At 44.4% G+C, this 26646-nt stretch overlaps 1 protein-coding gene across 1 annotated transcript; it reads left to right on the top strand.

Annotated features, from left to right (window-relative positions):
- Window positions 1-63: 63 nt before the first annotated feature.
- On the top strand, window positions 64-24483 carry HSDL1 (hydroxysteroid dehydrogenase like 1). Its single transcript, XM_012466138.2, has 6 exons — window positions 64-154; window positions 11092-11153; window positions 13861-14086; window positions 14750-15195; window positions 15407-15634; window positions 22030-24483. The coding sequence occupies exons 3-6, from the start codon at window positions 13867-13869 to the stop codon at window positions 22126-22128; spliced, it is 993 nt and encodes a 330-aa protein (XP_012321561.1). The 5' UTR covers window positions 64-154; window positions 11092-11153; window positions 13861-13866; the 3' UTR covers window positions 22129-24483.
- Window positions 24484-26646: the final 2163 nt, after the last annotated feature.

The raw sequence follows: 26646 nt of genomic DNA, 5'->3' as shown, positions 1-26646 counted from the left end.
GGGACGCCGGGGACGGGCCTTGCAACGGCTCCGCCCTCGGCGCGTGCGCGGGTCACGTGGGGGCGCGGCCAGGCGGTAGCTGAGGCTGCGGAGACGGGGGCGGTGGCCGCGCGGGTCTGGCGGGACCGGTTTAGAAGACTACGCCGCCTTGCAGGTATCGCGCCCTCTGCGCCCTGGGTGCCCTCTCGCGGCCCTTCCGCCCCAAATCCCTCCTCAGTCCCCGCAGCGCCAGGCGGCTGCTCGGCCCGACCCCTCTGAGCTCTCACCACGCCCCCCGGTTCCCGGGCTCGCTCCGCGCCAACCGGCCCTGAAGCCCGTCGGCGCCGGAGACCCCAGGAAGTCTTCGTCCCTCCCTCCCGTGAGACTCCCTCTTTCCAGACCAAACACCCCAGCCCCGCCCCTTCACATCTCAGAGCTCCCCTTCCCCCGGCTTCATCCCCACGCCCCCCGCCGCGGCGCTGCAACCCCAGAGTCTCCCTTCTCCCGGGCCTCGCCCCCCAAACCCTGGACCCTGTGGTCGCCAGCGCGTGCCCTGGTCTCCCTGCAGCCTCTCACCCGGCTCTTCTCCCGAGCGGCTCCGGCCGTCGCCTCCTTTGTCGGTGCTGCTTTATTCTCCTTTCTAAACGATTTGGTTTGAGTTGTTGCTGTGTTTTTCTGAAATGGAAATAATTCAGAATAATCGAGCTCCTAAAGAAAGGGCACGCCGATTCCTCATGAAGCGGTCGTGGGTTCACCCGGGATTTCCGAGTTTGCTTGTGTTGACTGGGCCTTGCCGGGTGCTGGAGGGAAGGGGCTGGGAACACGAACCAGGCAGGTCTCGGTTCTCCTGAACGTGCCGCCCAAACACAGCCGGGGAAACCAGATCGCTGCAGCGCCTCTCGGCGATCCCAGCAGGATGTGTACAGGTGACTGCGAGGCTGTCTGGGAGTCTCACAGCGGGCTCCCTGGCCAGGACTCTGCGCCTTGATAGACCTCCATCTAAATTGCAATCAGCCCTTTCTGAGTTGTGGGGTCCTGGGTATACTACTTTATCTCTGTAAGCCTCAATTTCCCTATCTGTAAACAGGAGCGTCTGACTGTGCTTTATAAGGTTAATGAGAGAATAAAGTGAGACAATAGGATAAAGCACTTAGCAGAGTCTTTGGCATAAAGTGAGCTCTCAGTTTTACTCTGACCGCCATAGATATCCAATAGCTAATGTCAAGCACAGTAATAGTGGCTAATAGTTTAGGTCTGTTGAGCACTCCAGAACGGACACTGTTCTAAGTGCTTTCTATGGACCATCTCGTTTTATTATTTTTGTAGTTCTTAGAGAGGAACTGTTAACTCTTTTTGTACAGGTGATGTGAGCAACGTGCAGAGGCAAAGTAACTTCCCTCAGGACATACAGCTCTTAAATGGGAAGCCGGATTTCAACCCAGGCAGGCTCCTTTCGGAGTGTGTGATTGATTGAGTGAAGCCGTCTCACTCAGTCGCCCAGGCTGAAGTGTAGTGGTGCCGGCGATCTGGGCTCACTGCAGCCTCCCCCTCCTGGGCCCAAGCGATTCTGTGCCTCAGCCTCCTAAGTAGCTGAGATTACAGGCACGTGCTACCACACCCAGCTAATTTTTTTTTTTTTAAGTAGAGATGGGGTTTCCTTGCGTTGGTCAGGTTAGTCTTGAACTCCTTGCCTCAAATGATCTGCCCACCTTGACCTCCCAAAGTTCTGCGATTACAGATGTGAGCCACTGAGCCCTGCCGAGTTTGTGGTTTTAATCACTGCAGGAATATTCCAGGGGCACAGAGTGAAACAAATTGGTGCTACTTTTTTTTTAAAGTAGGTTTTTAAAAATTGAAATAAATCACACGACATAAAATTTATCATTTTACCCATTTTAAAGTGTACAACTCAGTAGTTTTTTTTTTTTTTTTTTTTGAGATGAAATCTCACTCTGTTGCCCAGGCTGGAGTGCAGTGGTGCGATCTTGGCTTATTGCAACTTCCACCTCCCAGGTTCAAGCAGTTCTCCTGCCTCAGATGCCTGAGAAGCTGGGATTACAGATGTGCACCACCAACACCTGGCTAATTTTTGTATTTTTAGTAGAGACAGGGTTTCATCATGTTTACTAGGCTTGTCTCGAACTCCTGACTTCAGGTGATCCACCCACCTTGGCCTCTCAAAGTGCTGGGATTACAGGTGTGCGCCACCATGCCTCGCAACTCAGTAGTTCTTACTATATTCACAATCTGTGCAACCATCACCAGTAACTAATTCCAGAACATTTCATCACCTGCTGAAGAAACCCCAACCCCATTAGCAGTCATACCCGCTTTTCCCCTTCCCCTCTCCCCCAGCAGCCCTAACTTATCTTCAGTCTGTATGGATTTGCTTACTCTGGACATTTCATACAAGTGGAAACATAAAATAGATGGCCTTTTGTGTTTGCTTTCTGTCCCTTAGCACAATGTTTTCAGGGTTTAGCCATGTTGTACTATGTGTCGGTACTTCATGCTTTTTTAATGGCTGAATAATATTCCTTCGTATGGATAACACCACATTTTTTGTATTCATTCATTGATGGACATTTTGTTTGTTTCTGCCTTTTGGTAATTGTGAGTAGGCTGCTGGGAACATGCATATAGGAATTTTGATGTGAGCGAAAGTTTCTAATTATCTTGGGTATCTGCCTAGGAGTGGGATGGCTGATAATTTTAATTCTTTTTTTTTTTTTTTTTGAAACAGAGTCTTGCTTTGTCACCAGGCCCCAGGGTGGAGTGCCTTGGTGCAGTCTCAGCTCACTGTAACCTCTGCCTCCCAGGTTCTAGCAATTCTCCTTCCTCAGCCTCCACAGTAGCTGGGACTACAGGCGTGCACCACCATGCCCAGTTAATTTTTGTATTTTAGTAGAGATGGGGTTTCACCATGTTGGCCAGGATGGTCTCAATCTCTGTGACCTCCTGATCCACCCACCTTGGCCTCCCAAAATGCTGGGATTACAGGCATGAGCCACCACGCCCGGCTAATTCTTTTTTTTTAATTTTTCTATTTTGAGACGGAGTCTCACTCTGTCACCAGGCTGTAGTGCAGTGGCGTGATCTCAGCTCACTGCAGTCTCCGCCTCCTGGGTTCAAGTGATTCTCCTGCCTCTGCCTCCTGAGTAGCTGGGACTACAGGTGTGCACCATCATGCTCAGTTCATTTTTTTTGAGACGGACTTTCGCTCTTGTTGCCCAGGCTGGAGTCCAATGGCACGATCTTGGCTCATGGCAACCTCTGCCTCCCAGGTTCAAGCGATTCTCCTGCATCAGCCTCCCAAGTAGCTGGGATTACAGGCATGCACCAGTATGCCTGGCTAATTTTGTGTTTTTAGTAGAGGCGGAGTTCCTCCATGTTGGTCAGGCTTGTCTCAAACTCCCAACTTTAGGTGGTCTGCCTGCCTCAGCCTCCCAAAGTGCTGGGATTACAGGTGTGAGCCACCACGCCCGGCCACCCAGCTAATATTTTGTATTTTAGTAGAGACAGGGTTTCACCGTGTTAGCCAGGATGGTTTCCGTCTCCTGGAGTGCTAGGATTATAGGTGTGAGCCACTGCACCTGGCCTATTTTAATTCTTATTGCACAAATACAGACATGACATTGAGGAGTGTTGGATCTTGGATGAAAATCCGGGTTTCTAGTTCTATGTTGCTGTTCTTTTAGCTCAGCTTCATTGTGCATTTAGTCTTCTACCAAAAATTGACAGTAAAGGTGAAGAAACCCGAAAAAGTTATGATACACCAATACTAACTTTGTCAAAGTGCTGACACAAAGTATGAGAAGCTTCTTAAATTTTTTCTCAAGAGTGAAATTTGAGCTTTGAACACAAAGCAGTATTTGATTCTGTTTATTAAATAAAATTGTCTACATAGCAACATGTCAGGTGCTGAGGAGGAATATTAAAGTTAAATATTAAATTTAATATTAAATCCCTCCCAGCCTCACACCATCACAAAGCACCAGGTGGATTAAAGACTTAAACTGAAAAAGCAAAACTGTAAAATTTATAGAAAATAATTCAAAAAGAATTCTTCATGACCTGAGGCTAAGGAGGGATTTCTGAAATAAAACATAATGAGTGCAAACCCTAAAGGAGAAAGATTGATTGCATTTGTCTACTTCAAATTTAAGGCAGTCAGCCAGGTGTGGTGGCCCATACCTGTAATCCCAGCACTTTGGAAGGCCCAGGTGGGCAGATCACTTGAGGCCGGGTGTTTGAAACCCGCCTAGGCAACATGACGAAAACCTGTCTCTACGAAAAAAAAAATTAGCTGGGCTTAGTGGTGCACACCAAGCCCAGTTAGTCCCAGCTGCTTGACATACTGAGGTGGGAGAGTGGCTTGTGCCTGGAAGGCAGATGTTGCAGTAAGCTGTGATTGGGCCACTGCATATCAGCCTGGGCCAGACCTTATCTCAAAGTAATGACACCTTTAGTTCATCAAAGAAGCTATAATGAGACAAAACATACAGAGAGCTAGTATCTAGCATATCTAAGGATTTTTACAATTCTGAGAGAAAAAGAAGGAAAGGACAAAAGGTAGGAATGGGTATTTCATAGATTACAAAACACAAACAGCACATACATGTAGAAAGGACTGCGGCCTTATTAGTAACCAGGGAAATGTAAATTAAAACCATGATGAGATACCGTTTCACAGCCGCCCTGTTGGCAGAAGGTAAACCTTTGGACGCTACCAGCCAGTGACATTGACGAGTGGTGTGAACCCGCTTCTGACGGGAGTGTGAATGGGTTCTGCTGCTTTGGAAAAGCATTTGGCAGTGAGATGCATGTGGCCCAGCAATTCAACCATGGGCATATCCCTTTGAGAACTCTTTTTTTTTTTTTGAAACACAGTCTTGCTCTGTTGCCAGGCCGGAGTGCAGTGGCAGTATCTTGGCTCACTGGCAACCTCTGCCTCCTGGTTCCAACGATTCCCCTGCCTCAGCCTCCCAAGTAGCTGGGACTGCAGGTGCAGGCCACCACGCCTGGCTACTTTATTATATTTTTCGTAGAGACAAGGTTTCACCATGTTGGCCAGGATGGTCTTGATCTCCTGACCTCATGATCCACCCCCCTTGGCCTTCCAAAGTGCTGGCATTACAGGCATGAGCCACCATGCCCGGCCTTTTTTTTTTGAGTTGGAGTGTCTCTCTATCACCAGGTTGGAGTACAGTGGCACAATCTTGGCTCACTGCACCTCCGTTGCCTAGGTTCAAGCGATTTTCCTGCCTCAGCCTCCCTAATAGCTCTGATTACAGGTGTGTACCACCACGCCCAGGTAATTTTTTGTACTTTTAGTAGAGACGGGGTTTCACCATGTTGGCCAGGGTGGTCTTGATCTGTTTACCTTGTGATCTGGCCACCTCCGCCTCTCAAAGTGCTGGGATTACAGGCACAAGCTACTGCGCCTGGCCTGAGAACTCTTGCACAGGTGTGTGGGGAGATGACGACAGGTGCTCCCTGCAGTACTGTTCTTAACTGTCAGGTAAAAACCAGCAAACAGAATGCAGGTGCCCGGCCACAGCAGCAGGGGGATCTGTGGATTGTGGTGCTTCTGCACTGTGAGTTGCTGTGCAGCTGTGGAGGAGGGTGGGGTGCAGCTGCAGGGTCATGGCTGAGTCTCGGAAGTAATGTTGAGTGAAAGAAACAAGTCATCAAGGGTACATGCAGTGTGGTTCCTTTACGTGAGGGTCAAAACCAGGCGAAACTTAGTACTGTCACTGTTTCAGAATACATGCTTGGGGTGTACAACTGTTTTGTTAAAAAAAGCCAGGGAGTGATTACCCCAAAATTTAGGAGAGAGACTGCCTCCAGGCTAGAGGAGGGGCCGTAATCAGAAGAGCAGCGTACAGGTCTTCCAGGACACTGGTTTTGTTAAGTAAGCTGGTGGCTAAATGGCTGTTTTATTATTCTTTGAACTGTGCATAATGGGTTTTACATACTTTTGTATGTATTTTAAATTTTTTGCTTGGCGCAGTAGGTCATGCCTGTCATCCCAGCGCTTTGGGAGCCTGAGGCGGGTGGATCACTTGAGATCAGGAGAGGTGGGTGGATCACTTGAGGTCAGGAGTTCGACACCAGCCTGACCAACATGGTGAAACCCCGTCTCTATTAAAAATACAAAAATTAGCTGGGCATGGTGACGGGCACCTATAATCCCAGCTACTCTGGAGGCTAAGGCAGGAGAATCTCTTGAACCTGGGAGCGGGAGGTTGCAGTGAGCTGAGATTGTGCCATTGCACTCCATCCTGGAAGACAGAGCAAGACTCTATCTCCAAAAACAAAAAAATTTTTTTAAGCTACAGAAAAGTTAGTTCTCTATCCATTTTCTGCCATTCAAAGGCCTGTGCTCTCCTTGGACAACCAAGATATAAGCAAGTTGGGTGTTAAATAGACTCCAAAGCAGTGTGTGCTAAGTACCACATAGGTAAGAGAGGTGGAGAGGAACCCCGAGGCGGGGGCAGTGCCACGGCCTGGGAAGAGAGCGGACGGCCTCGGAAGGGGAGGGACGTTTCCCCCAGGGTTGACATGTTGTTGCTGCTTGTCAGGAAGTGATTGAAGCAAGGAGAAGGCATGGAACTTGAAAGGTCAGGAACAACAGAGAGGATTCGGAGTACTGAGTACAAGACAGATTCACACTCTGAAAAAAGTAAGGTTTTTATGAAAAAATACTTTTTTTTTTTTTTTTTGAGACGACGTTTCATCATATTGGCCAGGTTGGTCTCGAACTCCTGACTTTATGATCAGCCTGCCTTGGCCTCCCAAAGTGCTGGGATTACAGGCGTGAGCTGCTGCACCTGGCTGAAAAAATATTTTCAATGAAAACAGCCATAGCCGTGGAGCCTTAGTGAAAAGCTGGACGATCCCAGCTGATGAGGAGAAGGACTTCAGGTTTACCCTGGTCAATCAAAGATGGTAGGGATCTCTGAGACTTTCTGGCCCCTGAATGCATGTAGTGTTTTTGGCTTAAGGCAAGTGCAGAGTTTTCAGCTTGTCCCTTCGCTGTCTGGAAAGCTGGACTGACTTCATCCATCCCTTCCTCCTGCTGTTTATCCTTATCCTCTGTGACTGATGTGACAAATTGCCACAAATGTAGTGGCTTAAAATGACACAAATGTATCTTCCTTCTGGGGATGGGAATCAGAAATCCTTCTGACTGGGCTAAAGTCAAGGTGTTAGCAGGGCTGTTTTCCTCTGGAGGCTCCAGGGGAGGATCGTTTTCTTGTGTCTGCCGGCTTCTAGAGGCCTCCCCCAGTCCTTGACTGGTGACCCCTCTCTCGATCATCTAATCCCAGCAGCACAGCACCCTCAACTCGACCTCTCCCTCTGTAGTCACATTGCTGTCTTTGATCTTCCTGCCCCCTTACAAGGACACATGATGACACTGGACCCATCTGAATGCTCTCTACATCTCAGGGTCCTTAACTCAATCACATCTCCAGAGTCCCTTTTGTCACATAAGGTAACGTATTTACAGGTCTGGGGATGAGGCTGTAGGTATCCCTGGAGGCCATTACTCAGCCCACCACACTATATATCATTTGCTGGTGCGTTGATTCTCTTTTTCCATCACACTTGCTTTGTCTTCTTTAAAACCCCGGCCATCTGTCTTGTGTTCTTTTGCCACCCGCCCCACGTCACATTCGTTAGGATAGCTTGGTCATGTCCGTGTTTCAGCCAGACTTTCCTCCAGAACTCCTGGTTCATGAAAGTTTTTGTATTTGATTGTATTGCCCTTTACACTGCTAAGTGGAGTCCCCTTCACTCTGGAGTGGCATCGTGTTACGCGCCACAGCAGTGGTGCTTTGAAGAGGTGACTTTGCTCCTTGCAGTTTTGACCACAATTTTTCCATGATGCTTTTGTAGTTGTAATGTTTCCTGTAGATTTTTGATGACTGTTGCCCTGTAGAAGTAGAAAATGCTTAAAAGATAGTAGGGAATTGCTCTTCTTTTTCTAGTTTGGGGACAGTTCTGGTTTTGTTTTGTTCACAGATGTTTTAGTTTTCTGCAGAGATGAGAAAAAAAGCTTTAATTTTTTTAAAAAAATTATTTTATATTTTCCCAAATTCATTGAAGTATAATTGACAAATAAAATTATGTATATTTAAAGTGTACAGCATGATGATTTGATATATATATATACTTTGTGAAATGATGACCACAACTAAGTTAGTTAACATGTTCATCACCTCAGTTACCGTTTTTTGTTTTTTTTTTTTAATGGTAAGAACACTTGAGATCCACCCTCTCAGCAGATTCTAAGCACACAGTTTGGTATTGTTCACTACAGTCACTGTACTGTACGTTAGATCTCCAGACTTATGCATTTTATAATTGAAAGTTTATACCCTTTGACCAAAACTTCCCACCCACGCCCCCACCTCTAGCAACTACCATTCTACTCTCTGAGAAAACAAAGCTTTAGAATAACTTTTTGCAGGTAGATTGCACAGGAATCAGAATTTTCCTGTGTGTTAGTATTGCTCTTCACATCATGGGTCTCTCTGGGTTGTAGACTGCCTTAGTCTGTTTTGAGCTGCTATAAAAAAATACCATGAACTGGGTGGCTTGGAAACAGCAAACACTTACTTTTCACAGTTTGGGAGGCTGAGTTGTCCAAGATCAAGGTAGAGGAGCCCTCATTATCTGATCACTTCCCAAAGGCCCTCCCTTCTAAACCATCACCTGGGGGATTAGGATTCAAGGCATGAATGGGAGTAGGGACCAACACTCACATAGCACAGATTGACAGCTTTAACTAATCAATCCACAAAAAATTAACTCGTCAGACACCTAAAGCAAGTTTGATGCAGCTTGATATCTACATATGCCTTAGTGGGCTTCTAGACTTCAATGTGTGATAAACTCCTTTAACACTTTGTTTCAGTGAGAGGCCGTGAGCTTTTGAAATTTGGTGGCTTTGGGGAAAATACTGATTTCTTTTGTCATGAGAAAGATGTTATTTTCATCATGTACAGAAGGGTGGGGAAGAAGATTGAGAGGAGGTAATGAGTTTTAATTTTCAATTTCTTCCATATTTGGCCCGTCAGGGTATGAGCGAATGTGTGAAGTGTCTGGCAAGGCTGAGGAGCAGCAGAGGCCACAGCGCCTGTGCTCTCCCTGCAGCCCTCCTTCACCCCCAGCTGGGAGACCAGGGAGGACCCCTCCCTCCTGCCCTGCTGCGTCACCTTCCCAAACAAGCCCCACCAGGTCCCTTCCTTGGTGCTGAAGGAGGAAGTCCATGTCTGGCGTGCAGGCACCTCAAGTCTGCCTCTCTCAGCCCGCTTTATGCCTGTGCACCTACACCCACAGGACGTCACAAAGGCCGTGTGCAGTCTGTGCTGGTCACGTGGGGACTTCTCAGTGTTTCCAGAGCAGGCTGGACCCTTGACACTGCCAAGCCTTTCTCCGTGGGCCCAGGCCTGGGAGGCCCCTTCCCTCATCTCTGCCCAGGGGTTTTGCCCACACTTCAAGACCCATTTCACCCCAGGGGTGCCCTTGCCACCTTACATTGCGGTTGCCCGGTTTATCTTTCTCTGACTTCTCTGTATACAGGGTGGCCTGGAGTCCTGGTTTATTCATGATGGTGTCCTCAATCTGATGCTTTGTATTCTTCATTGCTGTTCTAGAGGTTTGGTTTTCCATGTAAATCTCGAGAGACTTAAGGAGCAGTCACCATGTTTGTTTAGGCTTCTTCACTAAGTTGCTCACTATCCATTCATAAATTGGCATTTGAATGTATCTGTTTTCTGTGGGTTTTGTGGATGTGGGTGAGATCCCTCTGTCTTGAACTGCTTCTGAGGAATGAAAAACTTGTGTTTCTGTCCATCATGGCTGAGGACCAGACCTTGAATGCCATCAGCCCCCTTGATGCTCTCTGACTTTTAAAATATACGTAGCAACGACAGTATTAACACACGTTTAAGGTACTTGCACATGATGGTGCTCCCCTGACACGATGGTGAGAGTTATCTAGTGGAGACGTTGAGAAGCTGGCCCATGATGGGCTTGAAGCCCCTCAGCCCCAGGTTCCTGTCCTCACCTCTGCAGTGCATGCGTCTCCTCTGCAGGCCTGAGTGGGAGGTCCCTGGTGGGTTTAGCACACAAGCTTTTCTTTCTGTAAAGGATCAAAGGAATTTGTGGGTGGTCCTCTCCTGAGCTGGAGGCTGAGATGGACTCTGCCTGTGTGCTGCAGCCAGAGATGTGGTGGTGCAGTTTCTTTCAACAGACATCTGTTGAGCTTCTGTGTGCCAGGAATTGTGGAAGGTGCTGGAGAAACCGAGAGGAGTGGGATTTGGCCTCGGCCCTGGAGGACTGCAGCCTGCTGGGGGTGGTCAGAGATAGAACAGTTCCAACACAGTATGTGGTGGAGGAGAGGGAAAATGTGGACCTGGGGTTCCTTTCATTTCCTCCTTAAAGCACCTGACCCATTCACAGCCTGGGGGGCTGCCCCCAAAGACTGTAGGTTGCCTTCCTCCCTGCCACCCTGCCAGGAAATTAGACAGGTGGTGGACCACTGAGCTCAGGTGGGACAGCCAGAATCCCTGCCAGGAATTTGGAAAGAGATGCCAAGGCAGCCTGTGGCAATGTGGACATTCCAGGGAACGCTGCAGGTGGAGCAGAAGAAGCGGTGTGCAGAGTGAGGCAGCGGGAGGCCTGGGTGAAACCCAGACAGGCACCAGGCAGAGAAAGGCACCCAGGGCAGCTGTGTCTGCTCCCATTCCCAACGCAGGCCTGGTGCCTGAGCTGGGTTTCCCCAAGGGCCCCTGGGATTGAAATGGGCTTTTGTCCCATTTGGTGAAATGTTCCCTAAGAAGAAAGGCACAGGAAAAGGGGGGTACCCTCCAGCTGTGCCTGAGGCTGTGTGGACCATGGCCCCAGCAGACGCCAGGCACTTTGTTTTCTCTGAGAGGAGAGTGCTTTGTGCTTTTTTTGCTGCCTGTACAGATTCATGGCGTAAGAATGTTTGTGTTTTCTTCATTTTGTAACACTTGGATGTTCGTTTAATACAAAGTTTTCCCAGCGGAACTATGAGGAAAAGGAAAGGCATTTGTTTCTCGTTGGTTTTATTCACAGATTGGCCTTAAGAGAAAGACAGAGCTGCATACTGCTGACGGCGCAGAACTGGCAGAGAGAAGGTAAGAGACCCCAGGGCAGGGACCGATCACAGCAGAAAAACTGGGACCCCCCTTTGTGGTCGGGCACCTTTTACTAGAGATTTACTTCAAAAAGGTTCAGATTCTTGAAAAAAATTGGGCTTAAGGAGGAAGCTCCCATCAGTGTGAGGTCCCCCCATGAGCCATGCCTGGCCTCCTTTCTGTAGCGAGAGCCTTACTCCACACTCTTAACAGCGACTAATTTCCCCGCAAATACTGCTTTGGCTACAACCCATCGATCTTGATATGTAGTATTTATTTTTGCATTGAAAACACTGTTTTAACAACCTAGCTATATGCCTACCTGTTATTAGAAGAGTAAGCTTAATATTCCAAGCGTCTAGGTTCCTTTATTTGTATCTTATTCCCACTTTTACTACATTTTGCTTGAGAGGTCCTGGTATATACAGGTAATTGTTTTTGCATTTACTTTCCTCATGGCCTTGTGTCTGATTAGTTATGACAAAAGTCACACACGTTTCATGAGTTATTTCCAGAACTCACAATTTACGATGGTCTAACATAGAATCTTGGTTTTGTTGAGATGGAGTCTGTTGCCCACCCTGGACTGCAGCGGTGTGATCTCGGCTCACTGTAACCTCCGCCCCTGGGTTCAAGTGATTCTCCTGCCTCAGCCACCCAAGCTGGGCATTCACCACCACACCTGGCTAATTTTTTGTATTTTTAGTAGAGATGAGGTTTTACCATGTTGGTTAGGCTGGTCTTGAACGCCTGACCTCAAGTGATCTGCCTGCCTTGGCCTCTCAAAGTGCTAGGGTTACAGGCGTGAGCCACCGCACCTGGCAGGAAAACATTTTTTAAACTTAATGCCACATGAGCCTCATTTGGTAACTTAATATGGTAGCAGTATGGAACTTCATTCTTTGAGAGATTGTTTCCTCGTCGTAGGGCATTTATCAGTCCTACTGCTGGTCCATTTCTGCAGTTTCCAGTCGTATTACTTTTGTATGTTCTGTTGATTTGTAATTCAGACTACACATTTATATATATTTATGCAACTTTTAAAATTATTTTGTATGCCTTTTTTTCACAATCTGGTGCCATTCTTGCATGTTTCCATTTCAGTGGTTAATCTGTTTTCTTCTGCTTGGTTCCTTTTTCACTCTGCAAAACTTGGTTGAGCTCAGATTACACTACAGTGGAGTAGGAGGGAAGTCACCCGTTCTTTCTTAAACATATGCTAATTTTTGCCTCTATTGTTGAGTCTTTTCTTAGTTTCCAGACTTTTTTTTTTTCTATTTTAAAGGGGGCCACCCCCAGAAGTTTTATATTTCTTTTTCTTTTGGCTTAAAATCAATGTTCTTTTTAGAATATAAGCTGTGTCCTTGGGTGTGTGTGTATCTGAGTTCCCTGTGGTATAAGTTTAGTCTATTGCAGTCTTTCTCATCTTTTGTCCTTTGTGGGACGCACAGTTGGTTTAGCTTGAGATGAAGTCCACCCACTCAGTTTGTGGCCAGGGTCCACTATGCCTGGCCTTCGTCTACCTCTACAGGGTTATCTCTGACTGCAGGCGCACATATACCAGTTCATGTGGCATTTTAAATTGTTTTATTACATGTCTGTGTCTTCACCTAGGGACAGTCATTTAGTTCATCTGTGAATCCTTTGAATCGCAGTGCATAGAATGTAGTAGGTGCTTAGTATATGCTTGCTATGTGGACACTCAAAAGGGTTGTATTGGGCTTTTCTTTACTCAAACGTAAGGGGCCAGGCAACATAATGGTTACAAATTAAGTTAGAAGATGGAGGAGTGCTCACTCTATTGTCATTTGAGAAGCCATTTTTCCAAGTTTGGAGGGTATCTCTTTAAAAAAAAAAAATTCAAATTGATTTGAAGGTTTTTGAAAGCTCAGTTTTGTCTCCAGTGGATTGTAAGCTCTCGAGGCCGAGGCCATGTCTTAGTACCACCTGTGTTTCATCTGCTTTGTCCCTACACAGGTAGTAAGTCCTCTGTGTATGAATAAAACAAAGAAATAAATGCACCTCTCCTATGTGAATTAGAAGGTTCGTGTCTGTTACTACTAGACTAGGAGCGTGTTTCAGGTACAGAGCATATTGTGTTTATCTCTGTAGCCACAACATGTAGTGTAGTACCTGACTTTTGGTGGGAATTTGGTAACTTCTGGTAGTTATGTTGATTAGTCTCCTTGGAAGAAAATAACTTTATAAGCTATAGATGTTAAATGATTAGATCATAAATTGACTGGTTCACTGGGCACGGTGGCTCACGTCTATAATCCCAGCACTTTGGGAAGCTGAGGTAGGTGGATCACCTAAGGTCAGTAGTTCAAGACCAGGCTGGCCAACATGGTGAAACCCTCTCACTACTAAAAGTAAAAAATTAGCCGGGTGTGGTGGTGGGCGCCTGTAGTCCCAGCTACTCAGGAGGCTGAGACAGGAGAATCACTTGAACCCAGGAGGCAGAGGTTGCAGTGAGCCAAGATTGTGCCACTAAACTCCAGCCTGGCAACAGAAAGAGACTCTGTCTTAAAAAAAAAAAAGTAAATAAATAGACTGAATCCATGGGTCACATGCATTTGGAAAGTTATTGTTATTTGAATGCACAGTTGATAAGATCTGATGCCCTTAGCTGGATGTCTTCACTCAGACTGTGTATGTTCCTTTAATTTATTAACCAAAAAAGACTCTCTCTTTCCCCTCCCTGCAGGTTGCCATGGCTGCTGTTGACAGCTTCTACCTCTTGTACAGGGAAATCGCCAGGTCTTGCAATTGCTATATAGAAGCTCTAGCTTTGGTTGGAGCCTGGTATACAGCCAGAAAAAGCATCACTGTCATCTGTGACTTTTACAGCCTGATCAGGCTGCATTTTATCCCCCGCCTGGGGAGCAGAGCAGACCTGATCAAGCAGTATGGAAGATGGGCCGTCGTCAGTGGTAACCTACTTTATAATCCAGATAATCTTTTCTCTGAAGTCGGATGCATTATTCAAGGAGCTGTTGAATGTGATGTTTTCATGGGAACACACTAATACAGAAATCAAGTTACGGCTCCTGTCGTGATTATGTTCACATTTTCTTACTGCTCTCAGCTTAGGAAGAACTTGCCTCATAATTGGTATCCTTCCTGATCTGCCCTCTCCTGTTCCCAGGCCTCCTCCAGACCCATGTTCCTACCACTCGCTTTTCCTTTTTGTTCTCCCTTGTAAAATTGTCTTTACAAACTGTCACCACTTTCAGAAATGCTTCACTTATTTTGAATTTCATTTTAATTTATGAGTATTTTCCAGAAAAGCACCTCCTGCCACTCATTCAAGCCAGATAGTAGTTTGAAAATGAATTCCTACTGTGTCTCCTAATCACTGTGGTGAATGTAAAGTGACTCCCTGTCCATGTGTCGGGATGTCTAGGAGAGTGTTTAGCACGCGTCCTTCACATTCTTGATTTAGCAGCAGTGTCCTTGACTCATAGATACTAGAACTCACTTGATTCCTAGTGTGAATCTTTCTCTGACTACACCTGGCAGGGGGTACTTGAGGTCCATGTTAAAGGGTCACACCGTGAAATGCACATGCTGACTTTTCCTGACTTGCATCCTAGGTGCAACAGATGGGATTGGAAAAGCCTACGCTGAAGAGTTAGCAAGCCGAGGTCTCAGTATCATCCTGATTAGTCGGAATGAGGAGAAGTTGCAGGTTGTTGCTAAAGACATAGCTGACACGTACAAAGTGGAAACTGATATTATCGTTGCGGACTTCAGCAGTGGCCGTGAGATCTACCTTCCCATTCGAGAAGCCCTGAAAGACAAAGACATTGGCATCTTGGTAAATAACGTGGGTGTGTTTTATCCCTACCCGCAGTATTTCGCGCAGCTCTCCGAGGACAAACTCTGGGACATCATAAATGTGAACATTGCCGCTGCTAGTTTGATGGTCCATATAGTGTTACCAGGAATGGTGGAGAGAAAGAAAGGTGCCATTGTCACAATCTCTTCCGGCTCCTGCTGCAAACCCACTCCTCAGCTGGCTGCATTTTCTGCTTCTAAGGTCAGATAGTACTTACTAGAAAATGAAATCCTAATGCAACGGAACATTTATTAACAGTTGTTTGGTCTGATTTGTTGAACTCTTTGTCAGCAATTCGTGTTTGCTTATCCTGTATTTTTTCCTGAATTGTTAAGAAGCAAGTCTTTTTTTTTTCTCTTGAATTTTCAAGTTCACCCAGAATTAAGTCTTTTCCTCCCCTCTGTCTTAACAGGCTTATTTAGACCACTTCAGCAGAGCCTTGCAGTATGAATATGCCTCTAAGGGAATCTTTGTACAGAGTCTAATCCCTTTCTGTATAGCCACCAACACGACAGCGCCCAGCAGCTTTTTGCACAGGTGCTCGTGGTTGGTGCCGTCACCAAAAGTCTATGCACATCATGCTGTTTCTACCCTTGGGATTTCCAAAAGGACCACAGGATACTGGTCCCATTCTATTCAGGTAGGTATGTGCTTTCACGTCTCATAATTAAATTAATGCATCCTGAACCCTTCTCAGTGATACAGAGGAATCTGAGCCTAAGATGAGAATTGTAAATTCGGACTCTTAAACCTGACGCTTAATGATTTTGGTTAAGACACTAAATTCTCTTTTGTGAGATTATTATATTAAGAATTTTCAAAAGCTCAATCTATGTGACACCTAGAAGGTGAAATATGCTGCTTTGGCTGAGCCGTGGTGGCTCACATCTGTAATCCCAGCACTTTGGGAAGCTGAGGTGAGCGAATCACTTGAGGTCAGAAATTTGAGACCAGCCTGGCTAATATGGTGAAACCCCGTCTCCACTAAAAATACAAAAACTAGCTGGGCATGGTGGCCTGCACCTGTAGTCCCAGCTACTTGGAAAGCTAAGGCATGAGAATCGCTTGAACCTGGGAGGCAGAGGTTGCAGTGAGCCAAATCACACCACTGCACTCCAACCTGGGCAACAGAGCAAGATTCTGTCTCCAGAAAGAAAAAAAAAAAACACTTATGCTGCTGTCAGTGGATGGTAGGACTATAAAAATACTATAAAGTATTTATATGGGAATTTCAAAGTAAAAGATTCTAGTACAGCTTGAGGGCTACCTCCAAGTGACAAATACAATACCAAAAAACCACAAAACCACAAGATAGGGTTATATTTCATGCAACCATTTTATCAAGTAATATCTCTGTATATTTTTAGACTCATTTTTTCAAGACGCGTAGAATTTGTATTTTAAGCTTATTCAGGCATGACAAAGGATTGGGATATTTTAGTATTTCAGAAAGTAATTTTGTTAGATATTTGAAATTGTGATCCTAAGTATTAATATGAGAATGCATAATTATTATATTTGTGTTATTTATCTGGCATAATAAAGAGCTGTGCCCTAGTTTAGAATTTCTTTTTTTTTTTTTTTTGAGACGGAGTTTCGCTCTTGTTGTCCAGGCTGGAGTGCAATGGTGCTATCTTGGCTCACTGCAGCCTCCGCCTCCCGAGTTCAAGTGATTCGCCTGCCTCAGCCTCTGGAGTAGTTGGGATTACAGGCACCTGCCGCCACACCTGGCTAATTTTTGTATTTTTAGTAGAGACGGGGTTTCACTATGTTGGTCAGGCTGGTCTTAAACTCCTGACCTCAGGTGTTCCACCTGCCTCAGCCTCCCAAAGTGCTGGGATTACAAGTTTGAGCTACCACGCCTGGCCAAAATTTTTTTTTTTTAATATTTGGAGTTTTCTTAATTACCAAACATATTTTTGGGACTGTTTGCATAAAGAGTATTAGATTTACCAGTACCAAATAAACATACAAGTAAATCAACAGTTAATTGTTACTTTTATGAAGAGGTTTGGTGATAGATTTCTTTAATAAGAAGCAGTTTGGCTGGGCGTGGTGGTGGCTCACATCTCTAATCCCAGCACTTTGGGAGGCTGAGGCCGGTGGGTCACCTGAGGTCAGGAGTTTGAGACCAGCCTGGCCAACATGACGAAATCCCACGTCTACTAAAAAAAAATTAACCGGGCATAGTGGTGCATGCCTGTATTCCCAGCTATCTGGGAGGCTGAGGCAAGAGAATTGCTTGACTTCGGGAGACGGAGGTTGCAGTGAGCTGAGATTGCATCACTGCACTCCAACCTGGGCAACAGAGCAAGACCCCATCTCAAAAAAAAAAAGAAGCAGTTTTATTTAAGTAGTTCTGTCCAGATCCTTTAATAACTTGAGAAAAGTACAGAAACCTAAAAAGTAGTCTGAGAAGTTGCTGAGCATAACATTTTTTTAGAAATAAAGATATGATGGGGTTTAGACACAGTAGATATTTTTTTGACTGTGTGTATAAGACACCAACATTTTACTCACAATTAAATTTTGATCACATTGATAAACTTTCTTTGAGAATGTATTTTTCTGCCAAGAAATTACGTTAAGCTGGTTTAATTCCTGGAGTAGTTTTCTGTATAAAGTTGTTAAAACTTTCTATTTTCATTTTATGTTACTCAAATTACTTTTAACACTTATTTTTTATCTCCAGTTTTACAACAAAGATTTGATTCATCCTTTGCTGTTTTGTCTATGGCATATTTCTCTGGTAGCTTTTGCTACTTTGATGTTTTTTGTTCACAGAGTGTGTGTGTGTGTGTGTGTGTGTGTCTGTGTGTGTGTGTGTTGTGTGTCCTCCCTGGAGAGTAACCTGTGTCCATTTATTGACAAGAGGATTGGATGACCTCTGTTATCATGCATCAGTTCAGTTCAAGGCTAGATGTCAGTACTTGCTAAGGGCCTGTCTGTCTCTCGTCTTTAATATACACAGTATTAGAACTTTCATTCAGTTCTGGACAAATCTGTTAGAGGAGTGTGGGCTTTCTCCACCTCAGCGCTGTTGGCATTGAGAGCAGATAATTCCTTGTCATGGGGAGCGTCCTGGGCATTGCAGGATATTCAGCAGCATTCCAGGCTTCCAATCACTAGATACCAGTAGCATCCACTCCCAGTATCACAACCAAATACATTTTCAGACATTGCCCTGTCTGCCGCTAGCACAAAGGCCTGAATGAGAGGGCAGAACAGCATCAGCAGACTCCCTCCCCTGGTCCCCTGAGACCCCGTCATCATAGGTCAAGATACCATCCCAAGGTCCTGGGTTTCTGACCTGTTTTCTTGTTGAACTTTGTTCCATCCTGCCCCTCAAGCCCCAGTTTTCTCATATAGTACTAACCATGTATGTGCCTGTCTATTCCGACTGACTATTCCTATAATGGTTTTATAGCTTTTTTTGTTGTTGGTGGTGAGACAGTCTCGCTTTGTCACTCAGGCTGGAGTGCTGTGGCACGATCTCTGCTTGCTGTAACCTCTGCCTCCCAGGTTCAAGTGATTGTCCTGCCTCAGCCTCCTGAGTAGCTGGGACTACAGGTGTGCACCACCATGCCTGGCTAATGTTTGTATTTTTAGTAAAGGTGGGGTTTCACCGTGTTGGCCAAGCTGGTCTCGAACTCCTGACCTCAGGTGATCTGCCCACCTAGGCCTCCCAAAGTGCTGGGATTACAGGCATGAGCCACAGCATCTGGCCAGTGATTTAGTAGTTCTTAACCAGTGAACATACTGTTCATATCATGTTAGGTAAAGATAGAATTGTATTTACATGCAGGACAGTCCAGCCTCTTTACAGAGAGTAGGGTAGGTGGGTGGTGGTCATGTTTCTATTCCCTGTAGACTCCAGGGCAGGATCTTAGGCAAAAATAGATATTCAATACACTAGTGCTTGGGGGCTTTTTCCTTTGTTGTATTTTATGTGATTGGTGGGTACTTGTTATGATTGGGGGTATTTGTTGTGATTTCTGGATAGTAGTTGTGAATGGTGGGTATTTGTTGTGATTTCTGGATAGTAGTTGTGATTGGTGGGTATTTGTTGTGATTTCTGGATACTTGTGATTGGTGGATATTTGTAGTGATTGATGGGTATTTGTTATGATTGGTGGGTAATTATTGTGATTTATTGGTATTGTGATTGGTGGGTATTTGTTGTGATTGATTGGTGGGTATTTGTTGTGATTAATTGGTGTGTAATTGCTGGGTAATTGTGATTGTTGAGTATTTGTTGTGATTTGTGGGTAATTTTTGTGATTGATTGGTGGGTATTTCTTGTGATCAATTGGTGGGTATTTGTTATGCTTGGTGGGTAATTGTTGTGGTTGGTGGGTAATTGTTGTGATTGGTGGGTATTTGTTGTGATTGATTGGTGGGTATTTGTTGTGATTGGTGGGTAATTGTGATTGATTGGTGGGTATTTGTTGTGATTGATTGGTGGGTATTTGTTGTGACTGATGGGTATTTGTTGTGATTGGTGGGTATTTGTTGTGATTGATTGGTGGGTATTGGTTATGCTTGGTGGGTAATTGTTGTGATTGATGGGTAATTGTTGTGATTGGTGGGTATTTGTTGTGATTAATTGGTGGGTATTTGTTGTGATTAATTGGTGGGTATTTGTTGTGATTGGTGGGTAATTATTGTGATTGGTGGGTATTTGTTGTAATTGGTGGGTAATTGTGATTGGTGGGTATTTGTTGTGTTTGGTGGGTAGTTGTGATTGGTGGGTAATTGTGATTGATTGGTGGGTATTTGTTGTGATTGGTGGGTAATTGTTGTGATTGGTGGGTGTTGTGTTTGGTGGGTAGTTGTGATTGGTGGGTAGTTGTGATGGATTCATGGGTATTTGTTGTGATTGGTGGGTAATTGTTGTGTTTGGCAGGTAGTTGTTGTGTTTGGTGGGTAGTTGTGATTGATTGGTGGGTATTTGTTGTGACTGATGGGTATTTGTTGTGATTGGTGGGTATTTGTTGTGATTGATTGGTGGGTATTGGTTATGCTTGGTGGGTAATTGTTGTGATTGATGGGTAATTGTTGTGATTGGTGGGTATTTGTTGTGATTAATTGGTGGGTATTTTTTGTGATTAATTGGTGGGTATTTGTTGTGATTGGTGGGTAATTATTGTGATTGGTGGGTATTTGTTGTGATTGGTGGGTAATTGTGATTGGTGGGTATTTGTTGTGTTTGGTGGGTAGTTGTGATTGGTGGGTAATTGTGATTGATTGGTGGGTATTTGTTGTGATTGGTGGGTAATTGTTGTGATTGGTGGGTAATTGTTGTGATTGGTGGGTGTTGTTTTTGGTGGGTAGTTGTGATTGGTGGGTAGTTGTGATGGATTCATGGGTATTTGTTGTGATTGGTGGGTAATTGTTGTGTTTGGCAGGTAGTTGTTGTGTTTGGTGGGTAGTTGTTGTGATTGGTGGGTAGTTGTTTTGATTGATTGGTGGGTATTTGTTGTGATTGGTGGGTATTTGTTGTGTTTGGTGGGTAGTTGTTGTGATTGGTGGGTAGTTGTGATTGATTGGTGGGTATTTGCTGTGTTTGGTGGGTAGTTGTTGTGATTGGTGGGTATTTGTTGTGATTGATTGGTGGGTATTTGCTGTGTTTGGTGGGTAGTTGTTGTGATTGGTGGGTAGTTGTGATTGATTGGTGGGTATTTGCTGTGTTTGGTGGGTAGTTGTGATTGGTGTGTATTTGTTGTGATTGATTGGTGGGTATTTGTTGTGATTGGTGGGTAGTTGTTGTGATTGATTGGTGGGTACTTGTGATTGGTGGGTAAATGTTGTGATTGGTGGATATTTGTGATTGATTGGTGGGTAATTCTTGTGATTGGTGGGTGTTTGTTATGATTGATTGGTGGGTAATTGTTGTGATTGGTGGGTATTTGTTGTGATTGGTGGGTATTTGTGATTGATTGGTGGGTAATTGTGATTGGTGGCTATTTGTTGTGATTGGTGGCTATTTGTTGTGATTGGTGGATAATTGTGATTGTTAGGTAGTTGTGATTGATTAGTGGGTATTTGTTGTGACTGATGGGTATTTGTTATGATTGCTGGGTATTTGTTGTGATTGATTGGTGGGTATTTGTTGTGATTGGTGGATAGTTGTGATTGATTGGTGGGTATTTGTTGTAATTGGTGGGTAATTGTTGTGATTGGTGGATATTTGTGATTGATTGGTGGGTAATTGTGATTGGTGGGTAATTGTGATTGGTGGGTATTTGTTGTGATTGGTGGGTAATTGTTATGATTAGTGGGTATTTATGATTGGTGTGTAATTATTGTGATTGGTGGGTATTTTGTTGTGATTGGTGGGTACTTGTGATTGGTGGGTATTTGTGATTGATTGGTGGGTAATTGTGATTGGTGGGTATTTGTTGTGATTGATTGGTGGGTATTTGTTGTGATTGGTGGGTAATTGTTATGAATAGTGGGTATTTGTGATTCATGGGTAATTATTGTGATTGGTGGGTATTTGTTGTGATTGGTGGTTACTTGTTGTGATCGGTGGGTATTTGTGATTGATTGGTGGGTAATTGTGATTGGTGTGTATTTGTTTGGTGTGTAGTTGTGATTGATTGGTGGGTAGTTGTGATTGATTGGTGGGTATTTGTTGTGATTGGTGGGTATTTGTTGTGTTTGGTGGGTAGTTGTTGTGATTGGTGGGTATTTGTTGTGATTGATTGATGGGTATTTGTTATGCTTGGTGGGTAATTGATGGGTAATTGTGATTAGTGAGTATTTGTTGTGATTGGTGGGTAATTGTTGTGATTGATTGGTGGGCATTTGTTGTGATTGGTGGGTAATTGTAATTGGTGGGTATTTGTTGTGATTGATTGGTGGGTTATTGTTGTGGTTGTTTGGTGGGTATTTGTTGTGACTGTTGAGTATTTGTTGTAATTGATTGGTGGATATTTGTTGTGATTGGTGGGTATCATGTGCTGGTCTTATTCCTTCAGTGTTGATGTTTTCGGGTTCTAACCTTACAACCTTTCTCTCTTTCATTTTCAGTTTCTTTTTGCACAGTACATGCCTGAATGGCTCTGGGTGTGGGGGGCAAATATTCTCAACCGTTCACTACGTAAAGAGGCCTTATCCTGCGCGGCCTGAGTCTGGATGGCCACTCGAGAAGTTTTGCCGACTCCTGGGAACCTTGGTACTCCGACATTTGGAAAAACACATTTAATTTATCTTATGTGTTTTATTGCTGATTTTTAGCATACTGTTGATTTGTCATTTGCAAAGCAGATGTAATACTGTCAGAGAGTGCTGTGAAAAAACCTTAAGGGTGTGTGAATGGCACAGAACCAATGACTGAGGCTGATTGAAGACATCTAAATGTCAGTGCTTTTCCCCTAAGCTGTTTGTTCAAAAGTAACGCTTTTCTATTGTTCTAGGAGCCACAGCAGTCTAATATTGAAATATAATGTGATTTGTCAGCTCTTACGATTTTGGATGTTGCTTTTTAAGGGGAATTGACTATTTCACTATAGGAGTTCTACTAGAATGTGCATAAGGAAAGACTACTGAAAAGTATTACTTTATAACTAAGGTTCCTGGTACTATTAGCAGGAAAAATCTGTGTGTATTTTGTAGCTCTAGCTGTTTGACTATCTGTTAAGAAAATGCTGCACTTCAACTGGTATTTCATTAGAGAATTATGTGTGTGTGTGTGTCTGTGTCTGTGTGGTATCTTTGAGCAACTTTATTTATGGTTACCATATTTTTAAAGAGATTTTTTGTCAGAATGACTTAACATGGACTCTCATAGCATATTAAAAAATCTAGATTATTCCTTTTCATACTAAATAAGCCTACCAAATTTCATTCTGTTGGTTTGCCATGAATAATATTAACTTCCTACGTTATATTTTTGTTGGTTTTTCTCAAATCTGCTCTGGAATGAATTTATTCCTAGATTTGGATATGTAAGAGAAACTTGCAGTCATCTTTTGATTTATAAAGCAATTCTTGTGAATAAGTAGTGATTTCTCAGCCTCTGACCCATTTTATAACTGAAATTTTGCCCTTTAGAGCTTATTATATCTGGTTTTCATACGTTTTTCTATGTAATACTCCATTCCAGTAGCATTATTAATATAAATATTAAGTATTTATGGAATAGTAAAATATGGACAAATTATGTGTGTGACATGATATATCTGTCAAAATAATAAGTTAGAAGCTTATTCTTGGTTTGTGTAATGAATTTTTGTATTTTAGTGAATACCTTTATTGGTGTGAAGATAATTATGCACAAACCCTCACAATATGCGTTAACATTGAAACCTACTATGAAATGTCTTTAGTTTGGGTCTTACAAAGCCAACCATTTTTGAGGACCACATACCTAGTACTTTGAAGACTATGTCACTATATGAATATGACAGTACGTGCTTATTTAAAATTCAGAGCTCAGCATTGTGACGCTGACGCATAAGCTAGTAGATTGGTTAAAAGTCTGGATTCTGTAGGATTGTTTTTTCATGACGGGATAATCTATCATAAGCAGACCTGAGCACACTTTTATAGACACAATTTTGCCCATGACATTGCCTACAAGATTTCCAGATGTGACTTGCACTCAGAAGGTCAGTGGTCAACATCAGAAGCTCTTCCACTCCTAGATCATGTCTTCAGAAGTTAGATGTGAAAACCTACACACTGGGAGATGCTGTGTGATCCCCACCAAGGTTTTGATGGAGTTAGCTTGGAATCCTCTTGACTTCATGCCACATTGCTGTGAACTTTCATGTGTAATAAGCAGCAGCAACTTCATGTGAAAATATTGTCAGGTAGTTATACGTTAGGTTACGTGATCCAGTAATGTCTTTGATAAATTAGGTATGAATTGGAATCAGTGTTATGTGACGAGCATAGGTGAACATACCTTGTCAGTGATTCTGTAAAATTCTCTCCTGGGCAGGACATGGGCAAACATGCTGATTGGTGCAAATGAGGTGCAGAGCTGTGCGTAGCTATAGTGAAAGATGAGCAAGACTTTCTCTAGGTTTTCTAGCTTTCATTAAACGTATTTTTTCCCCAGAGCTAATTTGAAAGTTGATTGGATCACTGTGGGTAGGGTGTCTTAATAAGAATGTGGAACCTGTGGGCCGGGCATGGTGCCTCACGCCTATAATCCCAGCAGTTTGGAAGGCCGACCGAGAACAGCCTAGACAACATGTCCTGTCTCTACAAAAAATACAAAAATCAGTCAGGCATGGTGGTGCATGCCTGTAGTCCCAGCTACCTGGGAGGCTGAGGCAGAAGAACCGTTTGAGCCCAGGATGTGGAGGCTGAAGTAAGTCAAGATCGCGCCACTGTATTCCAGCCTTAAGACAGAACGAGACCCTGTTTTTAAAAAAAAAAAAAAAAACAAAAAACATGGGAAATACGAACCTTGGAAACTTAATCTGAGAATTCAAAGTTTAACAATAAAAGTAGTTGTTTCTGCTTCCTTTCAAAGAGTTGTGTTCTAGATGTTTGTAATTGGGTTGTTTGGAATAATTTTTTTTCTTAGAAGTGATTGCAAAAAATTAACTTATGAAATTAGTGGTCATAACTGATTAAAAGCTGATACTGTAACAAATTGTGTATAGCAATGTGCCTAGTCTTTGGAAGCTACTGAGCTGAATTCTGGGATCTCCTACTCCTGGTAGGTTGGGTAAGGTGAAGATCGATTTGATCATGGAATTTGGCAGTGTGGATGGAGATCATTGGTGATTTTTTTTCCATGAGCCATTTCAATCGTCAAGCTGGATTGTAATGGATTCAAGAAAGAGGGGGAAGTAAAAAAGGGAAGAGAGCAGATAGAGACAGCTCCTAGGAGACTTTTCTGTGTTTTTGTAACCTCAAGTACTTGAAATCTAATCACACTTGGAAACCAGAGAGTTAGGTGGTTCTGTCCTCAAAACCTGTTCCAGTCTATCTATGCTGCAGTCTCAGTATTGGCCTGTGTGTTATTTTTCTTTTTAAAGATTCATCTATGTTTAATGAGTATAAAGCCAAGCACAGGACAGTCCTGAATTCAGCAGAAATATTCTATGGAATGCCTGAATGCCTGGCTGGTGCGGTGGCCCACGCCTGTTATCCCAGCACTTTGGGAGGCTGAGGCAGGTGGATCATGAGGTCAGGAGATCGAGACCATCCTGGCCAACATGGTGAAACCCCATCTCTACTAAAAATACAAAAATTAGTGGGGTGTGGTGGTGGGCACCTGTAATCCCTGCTACTCAGGAGGCTGAAGCAGGAAAATCACTTGAACCCAGGAGGCGGAGGTCGCAATGAGCCGAGATCACTCCATGGCACTCTAGCCTGGGTGACAGAGTGAGACTTCGCCTCAAAAAAAAAAAGAAAAGAAATACATATATATTCTGTGTAATTCCTATGGTGAGACTGAAGGGAAGGGGAGGAGGCTCTGGAATCGACCCTGAAACATGCACAAACAGAACTTCTATAGCAAGCCCCCTGCGAGGACGATGTGCTTGGACAGCCTTGCACAGCCCCACATGGTGCCACTGCTGAGGGCGGGATGATGGTGCTGCAGTAGGGAGCCAGGTGCTCCGGGGGGAGGGGACAGGCAGGCGCATGGCCTTCCCGTGGCGTGACATTCCCGCCTTCAGTACGTGTTTGCTCAGGTGATTGTGGAAATACTTACTGGGGGCGATCTCCATCAGTGAGTTGGATGGGAACTTGCAGTGGGGCAGGACTTGTCATCACGCTCTGTGGACAGCATTTCCCCTTACCCACAATTTTACTTTCCAAGGTTTCAGTTACCTGTGGTCAATCAAGGTCCAAAAATACTCAATGGAAAATTCCAGAAATAAACAGTTGATAAGTTTGAAATAGCACACAGTTTTGAGTAGCATGATGAAAACCCTGTGCCATCCCACGCCCTCCTGCCTGGGATGAGAATTCTCCCCATGTCCACAGCTCATGTTCAGGTAACCCTTATTTTACTTTATAATGTCCCCAAAGCCCAAGAGTAGTGATGCTGGCACTACGGCTATGCCAGAGAAGCTGTCAAGTGCTCTTTTAAGTGAAAAGGTAAAACTTCTCCACTTAATAAGGAAAGAAAAAAGTTGTATGCTGAAGTTGCTGAGATCTACAGTAAAACGAACCTTCATGACATTGGGAAGAAGGAAAAAGAAATTCATGCTGGTTTTGCTGTTGCACCTCAAACTGCCAAAGTTACAGCCACAGTGAGTCAGGTGTGGTGCTGTCCGTGGTTGCGGGCATCCACTGGAGGTCTTGGAATATGTCCCCTCCGAGAACGGAGCACTACGGCACTGCAGGCTGTCATGATGTTTCAAGGATAAGGCATGTGTGAAACTGCTGTCACACAGCTGATACCCTAGGCCGTGCTTATTGAAACAGTTTAGCTGCTCACTGACCCAGAAGCTGGGGACACAGGCGGGATCCTCAGCCTCCCCTTGCCTCACCAGCCCGTGCCGCAGCATGTCACCACAGTGGCATCGACCGCCTGTCCCATTCCCTAAGCCACCAGTTCTTTTTCCTGGGGCTGCTCAGGCAGGGGTTCTGCATGCCTTGAGGACCACGAGAGGCTCGCAGTTGCAAGGGTCCAGGCTGCTGGGAGGGATTGAGAACCCTAGTGCACTGCGAGGCAGA

The sequence above is a fragment of the Aotus nancymaae genome, unplaced genomic scaffold (assembly GCF_030222135.1).
Source record: "Aotus nancymaae isolate 86718 unplaced genomic scaffold, 86718_ANA_hifiasm-v0.15.2.pri h1tg000030l, whole genome shotgun sequence".
In the NCBI taxonomy this organism is placed as follows: Eukaryota; Metazoa; Chordata; class Mammalia; order Primates; family Aotidae; genus Aotus; species Aotus nancymaae.
This window is presented reverse-complemented; position numbering and strand designations above follow the sequence as displayed.

Excerpts from the sequence above, each read along its gene's own strand:
- HSDL1 (XM_012466138.2), top strand. The coding sequence starts at position 13,867 with ATGGCTGCTGTTGACAGCTTCTACCTCTTGTACAGGGAAATCGCCAGG. Across the intron at positions 14,087-14,749 it reads AAGATGGGCCGTCGTCAGTG|GTGCAACAGATGGGATTGGA; the intron begins GTAACCTACTTT and ends CTTGCATCCTAG. Across the intron at positions 15,196-15,406 it reads CTGCATTTTCTGCTTCTAAG|GCTTATTTAGACCACTTCAG; the intron begins GTCAGATAGTAC and ends CTGTCTTAACAG.